This window comes from Corvus kubaryi, unplaced genomic scaffold (assembly GCF_017639235.1).
Source record: "Corvus kubaryi isolate FWS band 111438036 unplaced genomic scaffold, C.kubaryi_AGA036_p1.0 37232, whole genome shotgun sequence".
NCBI lineage: Eukaryota > Metazoa > Chordata > Aves > Passeriformes > Corvidae > Corvus > Corvus kubaryi.
Window position 1 is genome coordinate 4,969,882 of NW_024581066.1, and position 23,187 is coordinate 4,993,068.

The following is a 23,187-nucleotide window of genomic DNA, read 5'->3' on the forward strand; positions in this document are numbered from 1 at the left end:
TACACTAAACTAAACAGGTCAGACTTCTCAACAGCTGTTTGAAATGCATGACACATTCTGGAAGCAGCTGTCAAGGAGTGTGATGCAGGCAGTTTTGTAGGAAGTATCACTTAATTGTGGCCAATGCTGCTGAATTAGTCACACGTCCTTACTGCCGGGAGACACCGCAGTGGAGCTTCAGCTCTTCTATCTCAAGACAGCATGTTTTACAACATGAATTTAGAGAAACAACTGCAGTAATAAAATAATTCAAATTCTGCTCCTTACTCATAAATGTGCAATAACCATTCCAAACAACACAGCACAAAATGGATTTTTTGTGGAATCAAAATATGGCTTAAAATACAAAATGTTAAATTTTGGATTGTACAAAACCTGTGTCACTAACAGCAAGAATAGCTATTAAATAGTTAGTTGAAAACTTGCAAGTACAGACAAATCTTCTATGAACACATATCTTTTGAGGATGTCTCTTCACTTTCAATGTGCTAGTGAAAAACTGATTCTAGAATGTTAAATTAAAAATCCCTGCAGAAGCATTTTAAGCACAAATTCATAATGAATTTCACACACAGTAACATAGATTTTATCTGTTGATTTTTTACTGGGAAATTTACAAAACCTTTCTACTTTTATTTGTATCTTCCCTGCCTCAAACACATTTCCTTCAAACATCAGAAGCAAGCTTACGTTTGTCTATTTGGGGTCATATCAATAGGATCAACTACGGCAGTGGTTAAAAGACTTACATTATGAGTAATCGACTGTTTTATGGTGTATCTTAACTACCCCTAATTTCCCTTGGGCTTCATGTGCTTGCTGCATGTTGTGTTCTATCAGCTGGGGACAGTCAGTGTGCCTATTTTCAGCAGTGACAAGTTAAACAGCCTACACAAGGAAAGATGGAATAGCTGTTAAACAAGGATATGTGAGTGAATAAACATCTCCCACTGACTTGTCCTTTCTAGAAAAGTTACTTGTTATTTCCATTTTCTCAGTGCTTACAGAAGAAAGGTATGGCTTTGCTAATTAAAGTCATACAAAGCTCAGGTTGGAGTTTTCAATCTGCAGCCGCACAGATTGTGTTCAGGCTGACAAAACAATTAATTCAGCATGCTTCTCAGGAAGCCTCTGTTTCTCCCTATCACATTTGCACATCTTAAACTAACAACATAATCTGTTTCTCAAGTTTTATGCTGGTATTTTCATCAACATTATCATTAGCCTGCAAGGCTGAGCTCTAATTATTAAAATGTCCAGTGCTGAACAGGTTTAGTAGCCAGTACAGACACATTCCACCTTAACAACCTCTTATCACAGCACTTACTGTGTTAATTACTGCAAGGTCACAAACCCTTCTTCTAGATCTAAAGTGAACTGACTATAGAATTCAACTGAACTGACCCAGTAATTCCCAGTGGCAAAAGTTCTCATTAACTGGATCAAGTTTCTGTTTCTGTTTGTTTGTTATGATTTTAATATAGGTAAGTAGGAAAAGCTTAGGCAATTGCTAGCACAGTCATAATTTTCGTTCCCAGACAGATGGCACAAATCATGAGGCACATTGGAAAAGATTTAACATCTCTAAAGTTACAATCAATATGCAAAGTATGATATACTGGTGCTTTAATATGGAATGCCAAAAGCCATTTTTGGGCAGCTCCTCAAAGAAATTGGAAGAGTGGGAGCAACACCTAAAAGTGTTCTACTGGATGGTGCATCACATGTGGTTCGTATTTCAGAGGTTCATGTATTAAATCAGTCTTGAAGTAAAAAAAAATGCAGTTATGCAAAGGAAAAGAAGACAAGTAGTGCAGCATTGGCTAAAAATCATAACAGAAATGTAGGAGAAGCCTTTATATACAATTTAAAATTTGAAAGTGAAGTCAAAGTTTACATTCAACATTATCTTACAAAAGCTATAATCCTGCAACAGTAGGAATTTCTGAGTGGATAGCACCAATTAATCAAATACATAGACCTACTTAATTTTCACTCCCTGAGTATTTATTCACACACAGCAGTAATTTTCATTTTTTTCCATCTTTTCCATGAATAATAAAACTCATTTTTATAATGGCAGGCATTTCTCTCTCCATTTCACATTTGCGATCAGGGCTAAACATTGCTTACACTTAGCCTTAACGGTGCATTTCTGGTGAGCATTAAATCTCATTTCAAGTCTCCTGTTATGCAATATTCCTTCCACTTACAGACTCCTGCTGTTAAGTCTCTGCATTGGCTCATTAAATGCTGCTTTCCAACAGCATCAAAAGAAAACAATTTTCTTTTTTTTCAGTTCATGTTTGAAATGTTATCAGCACGCAGTTGAAGAAATTTATTTAGGCATGGTGCTCTTACATTTCATGTATTGAATACTTCTCCTGGTATGTTGGATGTATAAGACATCTTGCTACAAGAGCAAGGAGTTTTGATTCAGGGTGTGAGGGGACAAAAAGTCCCAGAGACACAGCAGTCTCGTAGACCAGTAGATAAAACAGTTATCATCAATGAGACTGAAAAAGGTGGAATTGCTTCCATTAATGCAAGTTTGCCATTCATTGTCAATTTACAATGACTGGCTTTGGAATAGTCAGATGTAAACAGGAATGAAGCCTCAAATCTTGACAACCTACACCAGAACACCAGCAAGGCTCTGAGACAGACTGCAAATTAAGCCTCAGCCTTTCCAGGAGTTTCATCATAACATTAGAAAAGCTTAGCAGCAGCTTCAAGAGAGAGCTGCAGTTCAGCTAGCAGAGTGAGCTGAGGCTGCTCAAAGCCAATTTTTCATCTGTAGCCAGAACTGCAGGAGGAAGACAGAGATGAATGCTTATCACATCTGTACCTCACACTAAGCTTAAGAAATACAAGTCTCTGTTTGCATTGTTTTGGACACTACTGTTATCCACAGCCTGAAAATAGCTCGACCTTCACCAAAATGGCGTTCTATAAACTGGTGCTTTGCTAAAGAAGTGTATTTTTTGCCACAGCTCTTCCCAGAGGATACCATACAGAACACAAAAACAGTACAACCTCTCAGCATTGTTGAACAACAACAAAATAGTTACATGGCACGACAGAAAGAGAAATTAGGAACAGGTTGCCTTATGGAGTATTACAGCTAAAACCAGAATTTTAATAGCATATGGTTTTGAGTAATTTTTTGTACATGTATTACACATTAAAGAAAGATACTGGCAAAGGTTTCAAGTAAGATGATTTTATTTTTTCAAAACCATTTATACAGCACTGAATATCTGGTGACTTTCAGACCTAAAATAATCCCTATACAGATGTGGGTGTCTGTGTATTGTGTTATCAACTAGTAGAGGTTGCCCCATTATTTTCAAAAGAAATAACTGCTACAAGTTTTCCTCAGGGATAACACAATCTTTATTTTAAGCAACTCTCAGTTAATGCTTTATCACCCTGTCATTACCTTCTCTTCTATTAACACACCACTATTAATTTATTAGCATTATGTTGACTTTATGCTGCAAATTCAGAAAAGCAGACAATGTAGCAGACACTGGTTGTAAAGACCTTTGTATTTTGTGCATCTGTCAAAAGGGCACTCAAATCATTAAGCACTAAAATACAAACCAGACAAATAATTGTTACTTGGTCTGTTAATTTTTTTCGAATGTTGTAAATATAGAGCAACAGTGTAACAAAAAGTTGCATTGAAGTGTACATCCAAAAGTAACACAAGCTACTAAGCTCCTGCAAAAGTTGCAAAGCTTGTCCATTCCAAATAGGATTGTGAACAAATAACCGTGAATTCATTACTTTCATCCTATGTAGAAGGGCTCTTGTTACTTGCTAAATTTTTCCTGTTTGGACAGGAAATCATCTAGCTAATGGTATCTCCGATTTTATTTAAATCATTTTTTTATCAAAGTAATCTTCCAGAAGAAAAGGTGATCTTCCAAAAGCTTTAAATTTATAAGTTCATGATCCTTGTACTTGCCAAGACTTCATCATGGAACAAGGTTTCAGCGAACATATCAGAGTTTTGCAAAGCCTCGAAAAGACGCTTATAGTCTTCTGGATACAAGTTACACATTGCAGCATTTTTGGGAATTTCTAGTGCTTTCAGTAACGTGTCACTATTGTCCAAGCTCCATGAACTGAAACAAACAAACAAAATCATAATGGAGCATTTCTTTCTGTGAAAAATTAAAAAGCAGGAAACATTATCTGAAGGTCCACTTCACTCTTTCAAAGCTTCTAGAAGAAGCTAACCTCTTCTTGCAACACAAGTTATTTTCAATCCATACTGCAAGCAGGAAGAAACCTCTGCTATTAAAACACACAAATAGCAAATAAAGCCCCCCAGCACAATACCAAACCACACAAACCTCTTCATTACAGGATAGGTGTTCTCCCTCCCTCATCCATCCCAAATGCCTAAGTCAGTAACAGGCATTACAACGTAAAAAGGGTGTTTCAGTGCTGGAGAAATTAAAGCCAAGGCAGTTGTCAAGAAGGTAACTCAGTATAGCATGAACTAGTGACTTACACCTCCCAGGTATTTTCTTCTATACATAAACAGATGTATCTGCCCTCCTCTCATCTACATCTTAGCTATGAAAGCTATACTTTTATAAATGTGCACATACATTAACTATTTCCCAGACAGGAAAAGACTGAATAAATACACAGAAGATGCATATTAGAAGCCTTCAACTTCCTGGCTGAAGGATCAAGTGGAGATGAGGTACCACTGAGCTTTAAGAAAGAAATCCATTAAGGCTCTTTGCACTTCTCTTTGCTAAGAGAGTTACTGGAATATAGTAGCTTATTTTTTCCCCCTTTCTGGAAATTAACTTTCATATTCATTATCTTCATCAGCAAGAAGCCAATGCTTTCCAGACTGTGAACACCTCCCATTTCTGGAAAACAGAAATCTACTGATCATAAAGGAAAGCAAATAGCTCCAGTGTAATACCAAAACCAGTATTAAAGAAAGTTGCATAATTGGTAAAGTGTAAAGCCTTATTTTTTAATTAGATAACAGCCATTTGAGGACATCCCCATTCCACCTTCTATAACCTTCAGCTTCTTTTCATTAGTGTGACTTTGATGTCTGCTATAAGCTGAATCTCTTTTAATTTAATCAGCTTTTAATTCCTGTTACTGCAAAATGCTTGGTGGCTTTATTCTTGTATCTGTAAAATAAGTGAAAACTTCTTGCAGATACATGACTTAAGCTCCATTGGAGGTACAGGAATTACTGCACATATACATTCTAAATACTTGTCAACCTTCCTGCCAGGAACAGTCCCCAAAATACTGTATTGTGGGTTGCACAAATTAAATCTTCTATTCTACATGTTCACGATTAATTAAGAATTAATTAATTAGTTTTTTTAAAGGCTGTATTTCATCTGCAAATAAATACTGCGTTGGGAGCATATTTAAATATTTTCACGTATTTCCCCAAAGTATAAAAACTGTAATTCTTTCTTACTTACTTTAATCTATCAGTAAGTTTAGACTTAGGTTTAGCAAAAGACTGTTTCACCATGAAAATAAAGGTAGATGCATTTGAGGGCTTCAAGCCTCCTGTAAATAGATTTTGCTGAGGAGTCAGTCGTACCAAACATAAATGGTCATTTGGCACCTGCTGCAAGAAAAACAAAGTCACTGAAAAAAAATCACTTTTTAAGACAGTATCTATCTTAAGCTAAAAGTTATGTTTGCCACCAGCAACATTTCTTATTAAAAGTCTTAACAAGATGATTTCATTGGAAGATGAGGCTTCACCTCCCTGTGCCTCCAACAGAAAAGGAAATAGAAAACAAAAGAAACATACTATCACTTGAGGTTTATTTCTATGTTTTAAACTGGACTTTCTTAGTTGAAGTAGACAATACTGGCTTGATGTGAGTTTTCAAGATACTATATGGCCTATAGTATTCCTATGCAAGGTATCAGGTCAACTACCTGCTGTTACATATAAGATGGAATTATGTGAGTGTAACACTAAGACACTATTACAACATGATGATTTTATTAACCTGGGACAAAGTAGAGTCTTCAACTGAAACAAATGTACTTCTGTATTGGCAGCAATAGATATATTGTCCAATAGATCTGATATTTGTACTTCTAAAGCTGTCCTAGTACATCTTGCATGTTGAGACCTGATGGGCCTCTCTACATGGCTTTTCGGTAACACAATTAAGCATATAAGGCACACCCAGTCATATATTACAGAAACATTGCAAACTACACTCAATATAGTACCACAACAGTTTACTGGGGAGCATGAAACTTAAAAATATTAAGTAAACATGCTTTTATATTATCAGTATTAAATAGGGATGTTCTTTTATTATACAAAGGAACATCATTACTTCTCTAGAAGAGAAGTAAGTAACTTTACACAATGTATTCTTGCACTTCTCAGATTTAAGTTTTGAGACTCATGCTTTTCCACAATTAACTTGCGCACAAAATCTACAACAGACATGTGAATAACTATTTTAATCAAAACAGCAGCATACTGATTGTGCTATTAACTGTGTTTTGTTCAAGCAGGTAGATGTGACCATCAGTAACTTTCTCTGAAAAATACTTTACCTATTCATATTCCTTTATGCTATATATTCACTATAATTTTTCCATCACAGACAATAAAGACACTAGTTTATTTCAGTTTCTAAGCTAATAGCAATTCTTCACTTCTGATGAATCTACATGCTGCCTTAAATTTTAATTAGAAAAGTTGCTAAAAAATACATCTGTAAATGCTGCTATAGAGTTACTTTATCCTTTAATTAGAAGTAATTTAGCTGCATCTTCAGAAGAAGAGAACTGTACACAACAATCTTACCACAGTTTTTGGTACTGCCAGTCCCCCATTTTTCAAATTAGTTGCAAATGATGACCAAGGTTCCTATGGGAGGAAGCAAATATATTATGGAATTAAATAAAGTGTTTTGTTAGAATGGATAGACTATTTCAGTTGGAAGGCACCTACAGTGACTACCTAGTCCAACTGCCTGAGCACTTCAGGGCTGGCCAAGTTAAAGCATGTTATAAAGGGCATTGTCCAAATGGTCTCTTAAATGCTCACAGGCTTGGGGCACCGACGACCTCTCTAGGAAGCCTGTTCCAATGTTCCACCACCCTCTCAGCAAAGAAATGCTTGCAAATGTCCAGTCTAAATCTCCCTTGGCACAGCTTTGAACCATTCCCATGTTTCCTATCACTGGATACCAAGCAGAAGAGCTCAGCACCTCCCTCTCCCCTCCTCAGGAAGCTGTGGAGAGCAGTGAGATCACCCCTCAGCCTCCTTTGCTCCAAACTAGACAAGCCCAAAGCCCTCAGCTGCTCCTCATGGGACATTCCTTCTGGTCCTTTCACTGGCTTTGCTGTCCTCTGGGTGCATTCAAGGACCTCCACATCCTTCTTAAAATTGTGGGGCCCAGAACTGCCCAAGTATTCAAGGTGAGGCTGCACCAATGCTGAATTCAGTGGGACAATCACCTTTTCTGACTGGCTGATGATGCCTTTTTGAGGCACCCCAGGATGCAGTTTGCCCTCCTGGCTGCCAGGGCACACCCTGCTGACTCAGACTGAGCTGCTGCCAGCCAGCAGCCCAGGTGACCAGTGGCCAGCCAGGTGTAGCCCCAATCAGTACAGCCCTCTGAGCTCTGCCTTCAGCCAGTTCTTCACCCAGCACACCCTGAACCCGCTCACCCCACAGCTGGACAGCTTCTCCAGAGAGATGCTGTGAGGGGCAGTATCAAAAGCCTCCCCAGAATGCAGAAAAATTGCATCCACCATCTTCCCTTCATCCACTGAGCAGGTGACCTTATCATAGGAGGGTGTCAGATGAGTTAAATGAGACTTTCCTTTGTGAACCCCTGTTAATTGTGCCTGATTTTACATTGTTCTTCAAATTACTTTAATAGTACCCAGTAGAATTTGGTACTCCATAATGTTTGCAGGTACTGAGGTTAGACTAAAAAGTCTGTAGTTCACTGGATCTTCCCTCACATCCTTCTTTGTGGGGCATGTGGAATAACATTGGCCAGCTTCAGTCAGCAGGGTCCTCCCCAGACTCCCAAGACCTTTGGTACCTGATTGAGAGAGGTCCTGCCATGATTTCACTAGCTCCTCAGGTACTCTGGGATGAATTCCATCAGGCCCCATGGACTTGACAACATTCAGCTGATACAGCTGGTCCCTTACAGTTTCAGCCTCCATAAATGGAAAGTCACTGTTCCCATACTCATGGTCCTTGGCTCAGGGGACCAGGCAGCCCAAGGTCTATCAGTATTATTAAAGACTGAGGCAAAAGAGACATCAAATGCCTCCACTTTTACTTCATCCCGGTTAGTCAGATGACCACCTTCAAAAAGTACTCTTCTTCAACTTCTTAATATCTACCTTAATATATACCTTGTAGTATAAGGTATTTGGAAGACAAAAGACAGTGAAACCTAATTTTAGATTAGCAAAGCATTTAAACTATGAAGGTAGGTTCCTAGAAAAACAGAGCACAAAGATAAATCTGAAAAGCATAAACTAACTGAACGCTGATGGCCATGTGCTCATGGGGAAGTGGGGGGACAACATAAAAAAAAAATTAAAACTAAATTAAAATTAAAACTAAACCATAGCATGTTTCACAAGGTAAGAATGTACTGACTAGTAGGAGAAGCAGGTATGCATTAAAGCACCAAGACTCAAAAAAATTTCTACTGAACACATCTTAGGAAATCCAAAGCATACATGATGGCAAAATTTACATGATATAACGAAGAGCAGACTATGACAGATTGGAAAGGCAGACTTCTAGTTTCACACAACCACTAGCAGAATGGAAAAGATATATCTGGTGTCTAAATATCTCTTTTTTATCTACCAGATTCCGAGAATAAATGTTTTGGAGTACAGTGGCTTGCAGAGAAAACACTGACATCATAGTGAATATCAGTGTTGCTTAATTGAAAAAGTTTTACACAAAACCTGACTGTTTTGGCTTTTTACAAAAGTTTTCAACAGTTCTCCAAATGATTTAAACATTAGACTAGCTTCCAATTAGTTTACAATGGTAAACCACTATAAACCCTTTTCTAAATGCATGTCCATAGCATTAGGCCATACCAGCTGGTACAAAACTCTTACCTTATGCAGCAGTTCAATTTCATAACCTAGTTGTGCAAGTACAGTAAGTGCTTGATAAATCTTTGACTTCCCAGGCTTTGCTGTTAATATCTAAAAAAATGGCAAAGACTAAGCATTTTTGTTGCACAAAACCAAGACTGTGTCTTTATCTAAGCAAAATCCACATATATATATAAAACACTAATAAATTCAGTTAAGTCTAAAATTCCAAGGTAAAGTTACACAATGACTCAAATACATGCTGTGTGCTATGTTAGTATATCTTGTCAGAAGACAGGACTAGAAGACATTGTAATATTTGATGTATTTCTTCACAGCAGTTATTTGGATAACTGAACTATGCATGAATCTCCAGCACATATTTTCTGTTCCCTTTTAAGGCAGAAAAGTTTCACACAGAAGAGGAATAAGGATCAGATTTCATATAAAAACTGTAGCTTTGGGAGAGTTACCAGCTTGCACTGATAAAATAATATTCCCAAGAAGACACACAAGAAGAGTAAGTAAAACATCAGGTGACCTCGCTGAGCATTAAGCAACTTGCATCATCCTGATCAATACTACAAATCAAACAACTCTTAGGGCAAGAAAAAAAGCTTGTGATTATTCCCAAAAACAGCAAGGAAAGAAGTAAATTGTAGCAGGGAGATTTAACTTCTTGTAATAGATTTACACAGCCTTGTCATATGATAAAAAGCCAAAACAACCAACAAAAAGGAGCCAACAATGCCCAGTAAAAGAAGGTTCCAATACCTTTTACTACACAACTCTCATTTAACAGGGTTCACATTATAGTTATTATAACCAGAAAAGCTAAAAAACCAAACATGAAACAGGGACTGCATTAAATGAATAGGCTGCCCTGTATTTAGTAAAAAATCTGACCATTAAATACATACCATACAAGTGGATATTTCAGTGGTGTCAAACCTGTCATTTCACAGAAGAATATGCTTAAGATGTTTAATTTTTACAGTGGGGTGTTAGACACAACACAAGTTGTGTAAGGAGACCTGGAAGTCCTTGTCTACTTCAAGTAATTAAAGGTTTATGGTTTACGGCTCTGTAAGAAACCTCCCAGTTTCACGGAGGAGGAAAAAAGGCATCCTTGAAGTATAAGTACAGTTCCAGAGCTTTGGGACAGCATAAATTAGGAACATGTAATCCAGAAAGGGCTCTGCACCTTAGTGTACAGAGCATTAGTAAAAAGGAGTGCAAATCATTATATTTTTCCTCAGTTCTTTTCAGTACTGCATACAAAACAACTCAAGAGGACAAGTGCATCTCACTGTATTGGTATTTAGGGACTTGGTATCCTCACTTGTGTTTTTGAGTTTTGAATTCAGTCTTCGTTAACTATTACCTGCAACCAGTAAACAAACTTGTTGCAAAAGCATGGTACAGAATTTAATCACCTCACAATTTACAATGGAAAGCAGCTAGTCTGCTGCTGCATATGCTTCTCAAGGACCAGTCTTCACATTTATAAAATCTGTGGTTATATGACAACAGAATGTTTCTTAACAATGCTATCACTGCATAAAGTGAACAAGTACAAAACTGACAATACTTTAAAATTCTGGTAAAAAAAAAATTCATTAGCAAAAACATTAAGTATACAATATAAATGGGTTTGTGTTCTGTGAAGCACTACACCTTCATTACCTGTAAAATGCCTTGCACGTACCGTATACTCTTTTTCACTTATAAAGAGGTTGAGTTCTATTCTTCCGTATCTGTATATGGAACTGCATTCATACATGGCGAAAAGAAGTCTCCAAAGTCTGTTTCTTTCCAACTGTTGCGGTACAATTCCAAAAATTTTCAAAGGAACATCTGTTTCAACAGTGTGTAAAAGTATCTTTAAAATTCTGCACTACGTATTAGACATTCTCATTAATTCTAATGTCTAAACTACAAGCAATTAAGAGAAGAAAGTCTGTGACCTCATGTTGTTCAAGAATTAAGACAATTCAAGCCTTAGTCAAAGCTAAGCCCAGCTTGCATTAGACTAAACCTTTAACAGACAAGCAAATACTTAATTATTTGATATTGCCACAGAGGGTTTTCATGAAGCTATCACGAGTCTTAAGTAAAGCTGAAATGTAGAAAACAGTATCCATTAATCCAGCACGTGTATTAAACAGAACATACACCTCAAGCAAATCCCAAAGATGTTGCCAAACTGCCTATGCACCCTTCAAACACGCGTTTGTAACATGTGGGATCATAAACATATACCTGCCCTCCAAGGAACTGCTACTACACCCATGGTTTCAAAAAGTTTGTCAGAAGACACAGCAGGTGGTTTCAATGTTCCCTTTGTCAAAGGATCCATTCTGAAGAAGTCACCATGAATCACCTTTAACTGCCCATCCAGGCTATTCTCTAGGGACTGAATAAAAATAACTTTAGTTGAACAAATCTGGATATAGTAACTGGTTTTGCAAAACACCCAACCCAAACAAAAAATGCATTCAAGCACTACCTAAAATTGTTACCCAGTCAACAGAAGTCAAACCTCAGAGCTGCTTCTTACAGCTGATAAAAAGAATAGCTTCTTTCTTTCAGCTGATAAAATAACTGCCCCTTCCCTGTACAGGGCATTTTGACATTTTTTTGTGCTATTCAACTTGAGCTTTAAACCACATTCTTGAAAGAGTACGATGTTCTACAACGTTTTAAAACAAACAAACAACTATACTCCACTAAGCAAACCACTTATTTTAACAATTTAAAACTAGAATTCTTCATATCTGTGGAGACAATGCCTTTTATACATATTTTAAGTCACGTGAGAGTCATTGGTTCCAAACCAGCAATGAATGCAAACCTTCTACAGCAACTTCTGCAGCTCTGTGTCTGACCCCCTCTGAATCCATGCAAAGCCCAGGAGAGCAGGAGAGGACAACACATGTAAGTGTCAATTGCAGGAAAACAGATTAAACAACACTGTGAGATAATCAGAATAACTAAGACTATTTTTACAGATTTCTTAAAGCTTCATACAGAACTCTTGCTTAAACATAAACATCAACAATGACTCAGATTAGTTTCAAATTTATGCATGAAATTTTATTTATGCATAGGAAGACTATGTATGAACTTGAATTCCTACATACACAAAATGCCAAATCAATTAATTAAAAAATACTCTGCATTTGCAATGTACAATACCAACCTACTTACTGTTAGTAGGCATTATTTCACATGTTGCAAGTAACAATCACTGCCTAATTCCTTTTTGATCCAATAATTACACAACAATTTAAGTTAATTTCTCATTTTCCCTTTAACTACGTTTTAGAAACGTGCAACTGAATCAAAAGTATACCTTTAAGTCTGTAAGAAAATCTGAGTTACTTTCCAGAGCTACCACTCTAAAACCTGCATCAAGCAGAGTTCGAGTCAAAATCCCAGGACCTGAAGTAGAAAAATTTTAAAAAAAGAAAAAAAATTAAAAAGTGCATTTTTGTTTCTAAGTGATTTCCTTTAGTGATTTTCCCAACACAACACTTTGGACACATCACCTTCAGCAGGAGACAGCTTGTGTTTGTTTAAATACACTTCAAAACAAGAGTTAGAGAAATGATTTACAGGCAGCCTGCGTGAGATTGCTCACTGAATTACACTAAGCATAGCATTACAATTAGATACTGAGCAGCACTGGAGATAACATGTCAAATATTTCTACTACTTTTTCTTCTGCCAACTGAAACATACCGTGAAATCTTACCCACATTATCTTTAAAATACATTCTGCATATAACATAAACATATAAAACCTCCAAACCATTAGGTAACTGAAGAGGACTTACTATAGCCCATAATCTTGGGTGTGTTTTCACTGATAAAATTCGCCTACAAAATTACAGTATTACCTGACAGAAAACTACATCTCTGGTCACTCTACGGGAAAGTTTTATCACGAGTGACTCAAGCCTCCAGACTGCACCCTCATTCATTCCCCAAGCTCTGCATAAATGGACCCCCCAGGCACACCCCGCTGCCCACACCCAGATTTCCTGGGAAGGTGCCGGGGAGCGGGTCCGGGACAGCCCCAAGCCGGGATTCCGGCCGGGGCAGCACCGGAACGCAACGCAGCTGCCATCCCCGCCCGAAATCCCGGGAGAAGCAGGGCCCCGGCCCCTCCCCGCAGCAGCCCCAGCCCTTCGCGGGGCCGGGGTGCCAGCACCGCCGGTGGCGAGGGCGGCAGCTCGGACTGACCGCCCAAGGTCACTGGGGCGCGCTGGAGCCTCGGGGCAGCTCACCAGGCGCGAACTCGAGCAGGAGGGGCTGGGGGCCGGGGCCGGCTCCGCGCTGCAGGCAGCGCCACACGGTGCGCGCCAGCTGCGGGCAGGCGATGAAGCGGCGGACCACGAGGCTGCTCCGCTGCTCCTTACGCACCAGCCGCTTCTCCTTCGCCGGCTCCGCTACCCGCAGGGCCGGGTACTGCCGCCCTGCCGTCACCCAGCACGGCGACAGCCCGCAGAGCAGCGCCCGCAGCCCCGCTGCCAGGAGGCGGCCGCAGCCCGCGGCGCCCAGCGGGGCCCGGCCCGCCAGCATCGCCGCGCCGCCCGCGCCGCGCTCCCAGCTCCGGCAGCGTGAGCGCCGCGGCAACCGGGCCGTCACTTCCTGCTCTGCCCGGCCTCTCCAGCGCGCTTCCGCTCCGCCGTCGGAGGGCTCTCCTCCCGCCGCCCGCCCTCTCTATGGTGCCCGCCCCGCACCGCCGGCAGCCTGCGGCAGCACCGGCCCCCGCGCCTCCGCGCCATGCCGGCTGGCGGGTCCCGGCCGCCCGAGCCGCCGCGGAGCTGGGGTGAGCTGACAGCGGCTTATCATTAGGGGGAGGAGGAGGGGAAGGTGAGATGCTTTTCCCGGTGCCGCACACCGCCGCCGCCTTCTGCTTGTGTCGGCCGCCACTGGGCGCTCCAGGGGCGGGCTAGGGCCGCCGGGCGGGCGGCGGGAAGGTGCCGGTGCCGGGCGGGCTGCGCGCCTCGGCCGGGGTGAGCAAGTGCCGGCGCTGCGGCTCCTGCCCCCGGCGCGGCGCCCCCGGAGCGGAGTACGGGGAGGGCTGGGGCGAGCGGCGGCTCGGGCGGCGGGGCTCGGGCCGGCGGGAAGCGCTCTGCCGGGCGCCCGTGCAGCGATGTGTGCTCCGTGTGTCGGTGAAGTCCCAGGAGCTACGTATTTAGTTTGAGGTTTGCCTGGGTGTTTCACGAGAGTCTTTGATCTCCGCGTCTGCAGCTAAATAGTCACTTCGGGACTCGGTTGTTTGTATCGCCCTGCCGCCCTCGGCAGGTGCAGGATCTTGCTCCGGCGGATCTCCGGCATCGGTGCTTGCCGGCTTCTCTCTGCTCGATACCTTGTTGCAATTACGGTTTAGGTTGAACCCTCAATTTTCGGTAGCAGTGACGTTGTCTTTCCGGCAACGTCCCCAGTGCCTGAAAGAGAAATAACTTTAAGACCATCTTCAAAACGTTTTCAAGTTCTGCCAAACTGGAGTTCATCCTTCAGGGATACTATGTGAATGCCTGTCAGTGGCAGGTGAGTGGCCGCAGTGTGATGGGGGAAGGGAGAGAGAATCCTCCCAAACGTGTTTCCTTGCTCCGTGTCTAGTTTGTGCAGAAGGCAAGAGAGATCTGGAAATCACAGGGCACAACTGGTCTTCAAATTAATGGTTCAGAAGTAGGTTTTCTGTATGATTTTCTGCAAATTGCTTTATTTCTTGTATCTTGTTTCTCTGCTTGTGAAGTGAGAAATTAATACTTACCTACTTACTAAACAAAGTCATTTTGTTCGGTATATCTCTCTAAAACAGAAATTGGGATAGAAAATTGTGGCTTTGTTGTTCTTTTCTTGGGGGACCTGCACAGGGCATGAAGAGGGGCTGGGCTGAATTTAGAAAAGTGCCTTAGCAAATGCAGAAGTTCTTCGTATCTGCAATTTATTTTTAAATACTCTGCTTTTTCACACTGAGTGCTATAAAAATTTTCCCTGTGCCTTAAGGGAAATGGACAGATTGTTCAGCTGGATGATGGGATAGACCTCAATCCATTTTTAAACTGGACTTTATGTTATAATAGCTTTTCCCCTCTCTTACTAATTAGTCTGATAATTCAGTAATTTATAGGGCTTTTAGAACATCAAGCAGAACTTGATTTTCTTAGAGCAAGTATTTAGTAATATCCTAATTCAGCATTCCTTATCAAATGTTTACTGACGGCTATAGCCACAGAAAGGTTAGGTATAGTTTTAAGCTTAATTAATCAATTTTGGAAATTTTTGTTGTCAGTTGGAGAACTCAGGAGTGCTAGGGTCATCTTTGAATGGGCTGCTCAGAGCAACTGAGATTATTCAAAGGAGTGTTTGCTAATAAAAGCCAAATGACAAAATGCCCTGACAAGTCTTCATATACTGGAAATTATACACTTTTCTTCATGTTTTTATTTATTTTAGTTTAGTGCTTGCCTGGATTGAACCACAGGTCTCTATGGGCTAAACTCATGGTTTGTTTTTTTCCCCCCTACTAGAACTGCCAGATATATGCTGAATCTTTCATGCTTAAAGAACTACCTTTTTATGAGCTGGTCATTACCTTTGACAAACTGTTGAAACCTTAGGAAAATGGTAAGTTTTGTACATATTTTTACTTTAGAAATTACAATGTAGAAAATTGTTTATTATATTGAAGTGTATTGCAGGGACATTTGAACAATTATTTTTACATTAATGGCTGATTGTGGTGTGTGTTTTCTAGTTTAATCCAGCTATCGCCACATGCAAATATTTGAATTTACAGTCTTACCTCATAGAGCCTTATGTCTTTGTAATTTATGTGCATTGTTGAGTGCTCTGAAATTGTTTCCTCCTAATTATTGTTTCCTGAAATAAATCAGAGAGAATCAAAAAGGTTACCTACTTGATTGGATTCCAGGCTATGCTTGAACCAAAAGAGCTCATTAGTTGTGGGGGTCAAAAAGACAGTAAAGAGACTTGATGGGTTTTTTTTCAATGGTTCTAAAGACCTTTTGCATTTACCTTTATTTGGCTCAATTTAAAGCTTATTTTTCAAGTTAATATTAAAGCATTAGCCTTTTAATGTTATTTTTCTATGTATTAACCACTTAAGCCATAGTAAATATTGACAATCGTTTCTAAGTAAGGGTGCAAATTGCAGAAGTACCTAGATCTTGGTCTCAGGTTTTCAAACTCTTATGCCTATACTTCATTTTATGTACAAATTTGACAGAATTTCCATCTTGCACAAAAATAATCTGGTGAGTATGTGAATGGAAGTTTGCATGATCGTATTTTTTCCTTGTCCTCCTAGTGGATACTTATCATTAGAGTTTTCTCTAAAGACTCAGAATACAGATTAAGTTTGAAAAGTTTACACGTTACCAAATACCTCCTCTAATGTGAATTTTAGAAAAAGCTTTCAACAGAAATGAAAGAAGCTCTTACAAAAGAGCTGAAGGAATCACTTAAGCTTACTTGCTTCAGTAATGTGAAAATAAAATAACCTGCTACATGCCTGAGTTGGCAGAAACATCTCTGCTTTGCTGAGATGCAGGATGCCACAGAATTATTGTTTTCACTTATTTTATTAAGCATACTTGAACAATTTTATTGTAATGCTTTGGTTGGTGACCAAGGGAAATAGTAGAAGGAGTAAGAGATTTCTTCAAAAGTGCTCTAAACAGTGCATGCTCAGGAAAAGAGTCTCTAGGAAGAATTCTATTTTAAAATCTTTCAGAGAGTAGCCTCATTCTTTTGTCATATTTTCTAGCCATCGCTGTCCCCCACTCCAAGCCCATACATGGCACAAAGGAAATCTCCCAAGAACTGGAGTAGCATTTAATCCTATGCCACAATCTGGTTTGAGGCCAGTGAGTTTGCAACCTGTGGGTTGTATTAGACATCTTCCTTTGAAGTGAAAGGCAGCCTTTACAAAGAGGTCAGCGATTTTGTATTTGGAGCTGTTATGGTCTATAAACCTTAGCTTACTGCTTTCCTATGTGTCCTCTGTTGACAATTAAAAATGGCTTGACATTTGGATGGGGGACAGTGGTTAGGGAGTGGGGGAGTTCTGCTGTTTGGCCAAGCTATTAGTAGCAAGGGAAACTAGAATCCAAGGTTCCTTGGACGCTTGCCTGCTCCATGTGACAATGCAGATTCCACTAGCACTGAAAACCTGATTAATAGGGAGTTCCTGTCCATTAAAAATCTGGTAGATCAATTGTGCAGATCACTGGAGAGTGACTGCGTAGGTACCAATTAACTGAAACTATGAAGTCAGTTCTCTGAGATAGTTTCTGAGCACTAGGTGTATGGTCATGTATGCTAGAATAAGCTTATTTGATTAAAAAAGTTAAACCACTCCTTCACTATTTTTGTTATGCAATACCATGCTGTTTAATAGGAAAACTTTTTCATACCAGGTGCAGATTGACTTTGCAGCCTTACGAACACTGCAGCAAAGGTCACAGCTGACAAAAGAGCCATTCAGAACAAAAATAAACATTTTTTAAATGATCTGATGCCTTGAATTCTGTCCCTACTGATGCTAACTACAGTGTCCATGTTTTATTTCCCTTCTAAAGAACACTAAGAAATATTTTTAACATTTTCAGTGGAGAGGGGAAGGGTTTTGTAGTGTGAAGATGGTTGCATAAGCTGTGTATTATAAGGCATTTTGGCAGGGTTACAAACTTTCTCACTCTGTGTGTACAGAGAAACTCAGTCCCTAGGGCTATCAATCTGGCATCTTTCATCAGCACTAAATTTACTGCAAATATTTTTTGTGTGCATGCAAAGAAAAGCACTATTAAGACTTTGTGGGCAGGAGTGAAAACATTCTAATAGATGCTTTTTCTGTTTACTTCTCTCAGAATTTCTCTTCACTGAATTCTGGTGAGCGTGTTCTGCTGACTTAAATTCACTCAGCATGTGTTTGTGTGTTGGTCTCATTATAAGTCTTTATTCAGAGGGCTTTTGAAATGTTGTCTTGCTCAAGAGCCTGTTGCACTAAGATTTTTTTGTTGTTTTTTTCTTATTAATCTACTTACAATATAACTATGATGTCTTTGTGTGGTTAACTGATAAGGAAAGTGTACAGGTGAAATGCTGTTAGTGCCAGAGATTTCTGTAGACAAATCTACTGTGTTGCATGCTTGCTTTTTAGGAACGGAGTTGCTTAGGAGCATGAAGTTTTTTCCTCTGTTGTTCCAATGCGCTGCTCCACCTGTCCCAAGTGAATTGCTAATGCATGGGCTTAGAATGTGAGCTTTAGCACTGCTTTTCTGTGTCCATGCAATTAATTTTCTTGGGATTTTTGTTTGGAACATTAATATTACACTGCAGGGCAAATTCAGATTAATTCAGAATAAATTTAGGTTAAAAAAAGAAAGAACCTAAAACTAATCCTGGTATTCATTTTATCTTAATAATATGAGCATGTTAGGAAGATTTTTAAGTTCACTTGGTGAATATGTTACTGAAATAATATGGAAATTCATAATGTGCACTTTGGAGGTTTTTTCTTAATGGTTTTAACCTGGAATTTTGTGTGCTTTTAGCCTCTAAGTGAGGGCATGATGATCTTATCACTTTAGACCAACATTACATCTGGACCTGCATCACAGCTCAGGAGTTGTTCATTCTGTTGTTACGGTGTTACAGTTGACCCAGTTTGGTAAAATAAACAAATTGGGGTGCATCTTGTCCTGAAATTACAAGTTTGTCAGTTGTTCAGTAATATTTTGGCATTTTCACTGACTCATGTGTTTATTTTATAAAGTGACATACACAGTGCAGAGCTTACACATTTGATCCTAGGAGGATTTGATCCTAGGAAGAGTTGGCATATAAAATTACTCTTTATTCCATGTTGTTTTGGGAGCTGCTTAGTTTCTTACCTGGACTTCTCTTTTTCTCCTGGAAGACTGTTGAAGTCTACTATTTTAATACTGAAATATGACATCATTAACACCAGGAGAAATAACAGTCATTCAGTGTCTCTGTGAGCTGTTAAATTTCTTCTGTCATGGTATCAATTGAAACAATCTCACTCTGGGTTTTAAGTTAAGTTAGTTTTTACTACCTTAGAGTACTGAGTTTTTGTTAATGTTTGTGATAGTTATGATTTTGTAATGGAAAGATCCTTTTTAAATGGAAACCTCTTAAAGTGGCCTTGATAATAGTTTTTTGAAAAGATGATCTGAAACAAATTAGATCTCTGTTTTCAGGCTCAGATATTGCAAGCATTCAAATTTTACATGGAGAAACTGGTAACTGTGTGCTTCAGAAAACCTCTCAAAGATCTATTAGTCAAAAATACATGTAAATTGTTAGAGACAGCTCATATGGCCAATATCTATTTACACAATTAGAGCTGAAATGAATTTACTGTGATAACTTCCTGTTGGACGGGGCGGAGTTGAAACAGCACTCAAGGCTAAATTCACCACTGGGTTTAAGTGGTTGCAGCTTCATTAACTTCAGCCAAGTTACACCAGTGATTAATTTTTGGGGGTTGTAATTTGCTTAACATAGGTTTCTTATAGTTCATATATGATTGAGTTCTTGCTCAGGCCTTTAAGGGCCAAAAAAAGACCAAATCAAATGTATTGTACCTCCTTACAGTCCTTGTATGGTCCCCTTTACCAAAATATTTATTTCACAATCTTTTATTGTATTCATCTTTGATACATCCCTGTGAAATATAGCAGTACTTTGTGGTTAAGAAATGCAATACAGATGATGTAACAGTGTGACTGACTTCATAGAGGAGGTTCAGAGCAAAGAAGGGATTTGATCTCATTCATTTGTGTCTGACACTGAATAATGTAGAAACTAGACCATCCTTCCTTTAGGAAATATAAAGCAAATTGATGCAAGAATTTAGTAGAGCTGCTGGATATTCTGATTTTCTAATGATGGCAATTATTGAAGCTCTAACAATTAGCTCTGTTCTTAATTAACCTTCTGGTTGGACCTGCAGGCTTGATAACAGAGGGACCTCAAGTATGTAATACTTATGGAGAATTGTTTCATAACTTTTATGGACAGCTTTCCCTTCTATTTGTGTTTGCTTCTGGCCTTGATATGATTTAGGACCTCAATGAATATTTTTACAATACTAATTTTCTGTGTGTTGATGTGGGCTATAAAACTTGCTTGTCCCTCATCAATATATAAAAATTATGAAATTCAGTCTCACTATGAAATCTAATTCTCAGAAAATCTTGAACGCTCTTCTTTCTTCAGTTGGGCAACTTTTAGATAATTGATCATTCTTCTTGCATCTTCATTTCAAGGGATCTGTTCTGTCATCTCTGCTTTTTCATATATGTTGAAAACTGTTACCTGAGATCATGAGAGATTTTTTATTATTGTATTTTTTTTAGCAACCTCTCTTATGAGATGGTAGGATCTGACAGCTTTATCAGGTCCTTGGAAAATAAAGATTTGGATAAAAGTGAGTTGAGCTGATTAATTCTCATAAATATAGTCTGTGGAGTTGCAGGACTTTTTTTTTTCCTGTAAGGAAAATGTACCTATCCTAGAAAAGATGCATAAATTTGTCTAGTAGGAAGCTTTTCATTTTGTTATGCTTTGTAATCAAACTTGTGCACATGTTCTGAAGTGTTACAAAAATCTGGGAGTTCTTCAATTAGAAGGAAAATTAAAAAATCAAAAAAGGCAAATTACTGCTTCTCATAAGACTTAAAAGGAGGTTCATGCATCCCAAGGCAAGACCAGTTACTCATAGGTTATTCCTGACCAGCATTTGTCTAGACTGTTTATAAAAGAGCTGCAGTGATGAGAGTTCTCCATTCTCCTGAAGCAGTCTGGTCTACTGCCTTTCTACCATATACATGTATATATATACACCCAATATACATTCTGGTGTTTTGGTGCAGACAAGAAAAAAAAAAAGGAACACATAGAATGGTGAGGTTGCTTTTTGTTCTTGTAACATTCAGTCAGATTTGTTCTAGTGAAGCTTGAGACCCAAAACTTTTCAGACACTTGGGGGACTCATCATTGTGTATTTTGAGTGCTGATAAAGAAGTTGTTTGTGTGAAGTTTTTGACAGAACTGTCATGTGTTCTACTAAAAGCTACTATTTGTTCCCAGACAAACTTCTTATATTTGGCTGCTGACTGAAACATATTTTTAAGTAATGTTAAATGTGTAATAGTAGATTATGCCTGGCAGTATGTTTATCATTGTTTATTAAAACTGTGAATCAGCAGTATGACTAGGAAGCGTAGAAGTTGAAAATAGCATGTGGAACTTCCTCTTTAAACCTCACTATTCCTGCTGTTTATAGATGTGAAGATCGCTGCGCCTTTAAATGCCGCTGCCACTTGAGAAGTGTCACTTCAGTGTCAGAAAGTGCCAAAGCACCAAAGTGTTCATACTCAGACATTTTTGTAAATTCAATGAAATTAGATAAACCACTCCTGCATCTGAATACTTCTTGAAGGACAGCAGACTTAACACATTTGAATAAATAGACCTCTTAATCTGTGTATCTGACACAGAAGCAGAAAGCACATAGAAAGATATTTTTACCCCTAGTACATTTTTTTCAAAGCCAAACAGGGCAAACTGAACAGTCAGGAGGATGTTAATGAGATTCTCTCATGGTGAGGCTGTCCAGTAAAGGGATATAAGTCTATCTTTTGAAGTGATAAACTACTAGTGAGTCCATGCTATAAGACAGCACAACAGCATGGATTTTTTTTTCTGCAGAGGTGTCAGGTTAGGTAATGAAAGCATACATACAAATATCTTTATTCCCCTTTCTTTAGAATCAGCAGCATTCCAACCATTGTATTTCATATAAAACACAATGCAGTGCATAATTCTGCTAGCTGGAATTGGTCTGGCTTTGTGAGATTACAGCTACATGAATTGCCTACCACCTTTGTCTGCTGTCTCTTTCTTTCTATAGCAAATTCTGTGATGGTAACTTCAGCAACTTTTCTTGGTTGTGGCGAGGCAAGGGCACTCTGGTGATAAAATATCTTGGCTTCCACATTAGATGAAGAAGCAAACTGTTGTAGAGAAGTTGCATTTGAACTTCTCTAAAGAACATATGGACTTTTTTGTTTATTATCTCCTGTAACAGCACAGTAGACATTGTCCTTTTTCTTGCAAGCTAATGGACTCGTAATGCTATGTTATATGTAGTTTTTACATAGTGACATGTAGATACTGTGTCATTTAGAGTTTCCCCCCATCACTGAATCTTCATTTTGGTATTAAATATAAATGTTCATAAAATGAGATCAATCTTTTTCCTTCTATGTGGATGTTAATGGGCAGTAAGAAGAATTTGCAGTATGTGTTTTGATTGTGTATGGCCATGACAGTTTTCACATTGGTTTTTATTAATTTGTGGAAGATTATTTGTCAGTATGAAGAGAGGCATTACAAGACAATATTTAAATTACAGTATCTTCACACCAGCTATCAGAAAGATCAACAGATTTATTCTTCTTAAGAAATATGTGGGTTAGGTTTAGTCATTTTTTAAATTTTAGTGTTTCTACAGTTTTCCTTTTTTTTGTTCTAATGGTAGAAACACCAACTCTGTAAACATACCGGTTTTTCAAAATACTTGTTTCATTTTCATGGAATCAGTTTGATCTTTTTTTTCCTCTAGAACTTGTAAAGCTGCTTGTATTTAAGTAAAAAAAAAGGGGGGGGGCGGTGAAAGAAGATTATAAAACCCCAGCAACAATAAAGAAAATTAAATTCCTTTATTACTAGGTAGTGTCTACTTTTCACCTGTCCTTAAACCTGAGACGTGCTGAATTTCTTCTTTAAAACGATGGGGATTCCACAACATCTCTAGACAGCCTGTTTGTTTGTTTACATAGCAACCTTTTCTAGACCAAATTGCTGTTGCCAAATGTAGTGCTGTCCTTTCCTTTCTAAAACTCTTACCTTTTTACCTTGCTGGGATCCAGGTTATCTTTTGTACATTTTGTTCTGTGTATATTGTGCACACCACCGCCCCCCCCCTTT

At 38.9% G+C, this 23,187-nt stretch overlaps 2 protein-coding genes across 5 annotated transcripts in view; one reads left to right on the plus strand and one right to left on the minus strand.

The window, feature by feature from the left end:
- Positions 1-3,207: 3,207 nt before the first annotated feature.
- On the minus strand, positions 3,208-13,728 carry TFB2M (transcription factor B2, mitochondrial). The gene is made up of 8 exons (XM_042023037.1): positions 13,419-13,728; positions 12,482-12,570; positions 11,389-11,542; positions 10,835-10,983; positions 9,148-9,237; positions 6,845-6,907; positions 5,481-5,632; positions 3,208-4,133 (listed from the first exon to the last, which is right to left on the minus strand). Exons 1-8 carry the CDS (start codon positions 13,711-13,713, stop codon positions 3,947-3,949), a joined length of 1,179 nt encoding a protein of 392 aa, XP_041878971.1. The 5' UTR covers positions 13,714-13,728; the 3' UTR covers positions 3,208-3,946.
- Positions 13,729-13,849: 121 nt separating this feature from the next.
- CNST (consortin, connexin sorting protein) overlaps positions 13,850-23,187 on the plus strand; it is a 49,718-nt gene continuing 40,380 nt past the window's right edge. Inside the window, exons 1-3 of one of the 4 annotated variants that reach the window (XM_042023036.1) lie at positions 13,850-13,963; positions 15,675-15,771; positions 18,036-18,057. In XM_042023036.1, the coding sequence (XP_041878970.1) occupies positions 15,769-15,771; positions 18,036-18,057 (25 nt within the window). In that variant the 5' untranslated portion in view covers positions 13,850-13,963; positions 15,675-15,768. Of the gene's footprint in view, positions 13,964-14,583; positions 14,689-15,674; positions 15,772-18,035; positions 18,058-23,187 lie in introns of those variants that run through there. The other 3 variants (XM_042023031.1, XM_042023032.1, XM_042023033.1) reach the window with 3 other exon arrangements.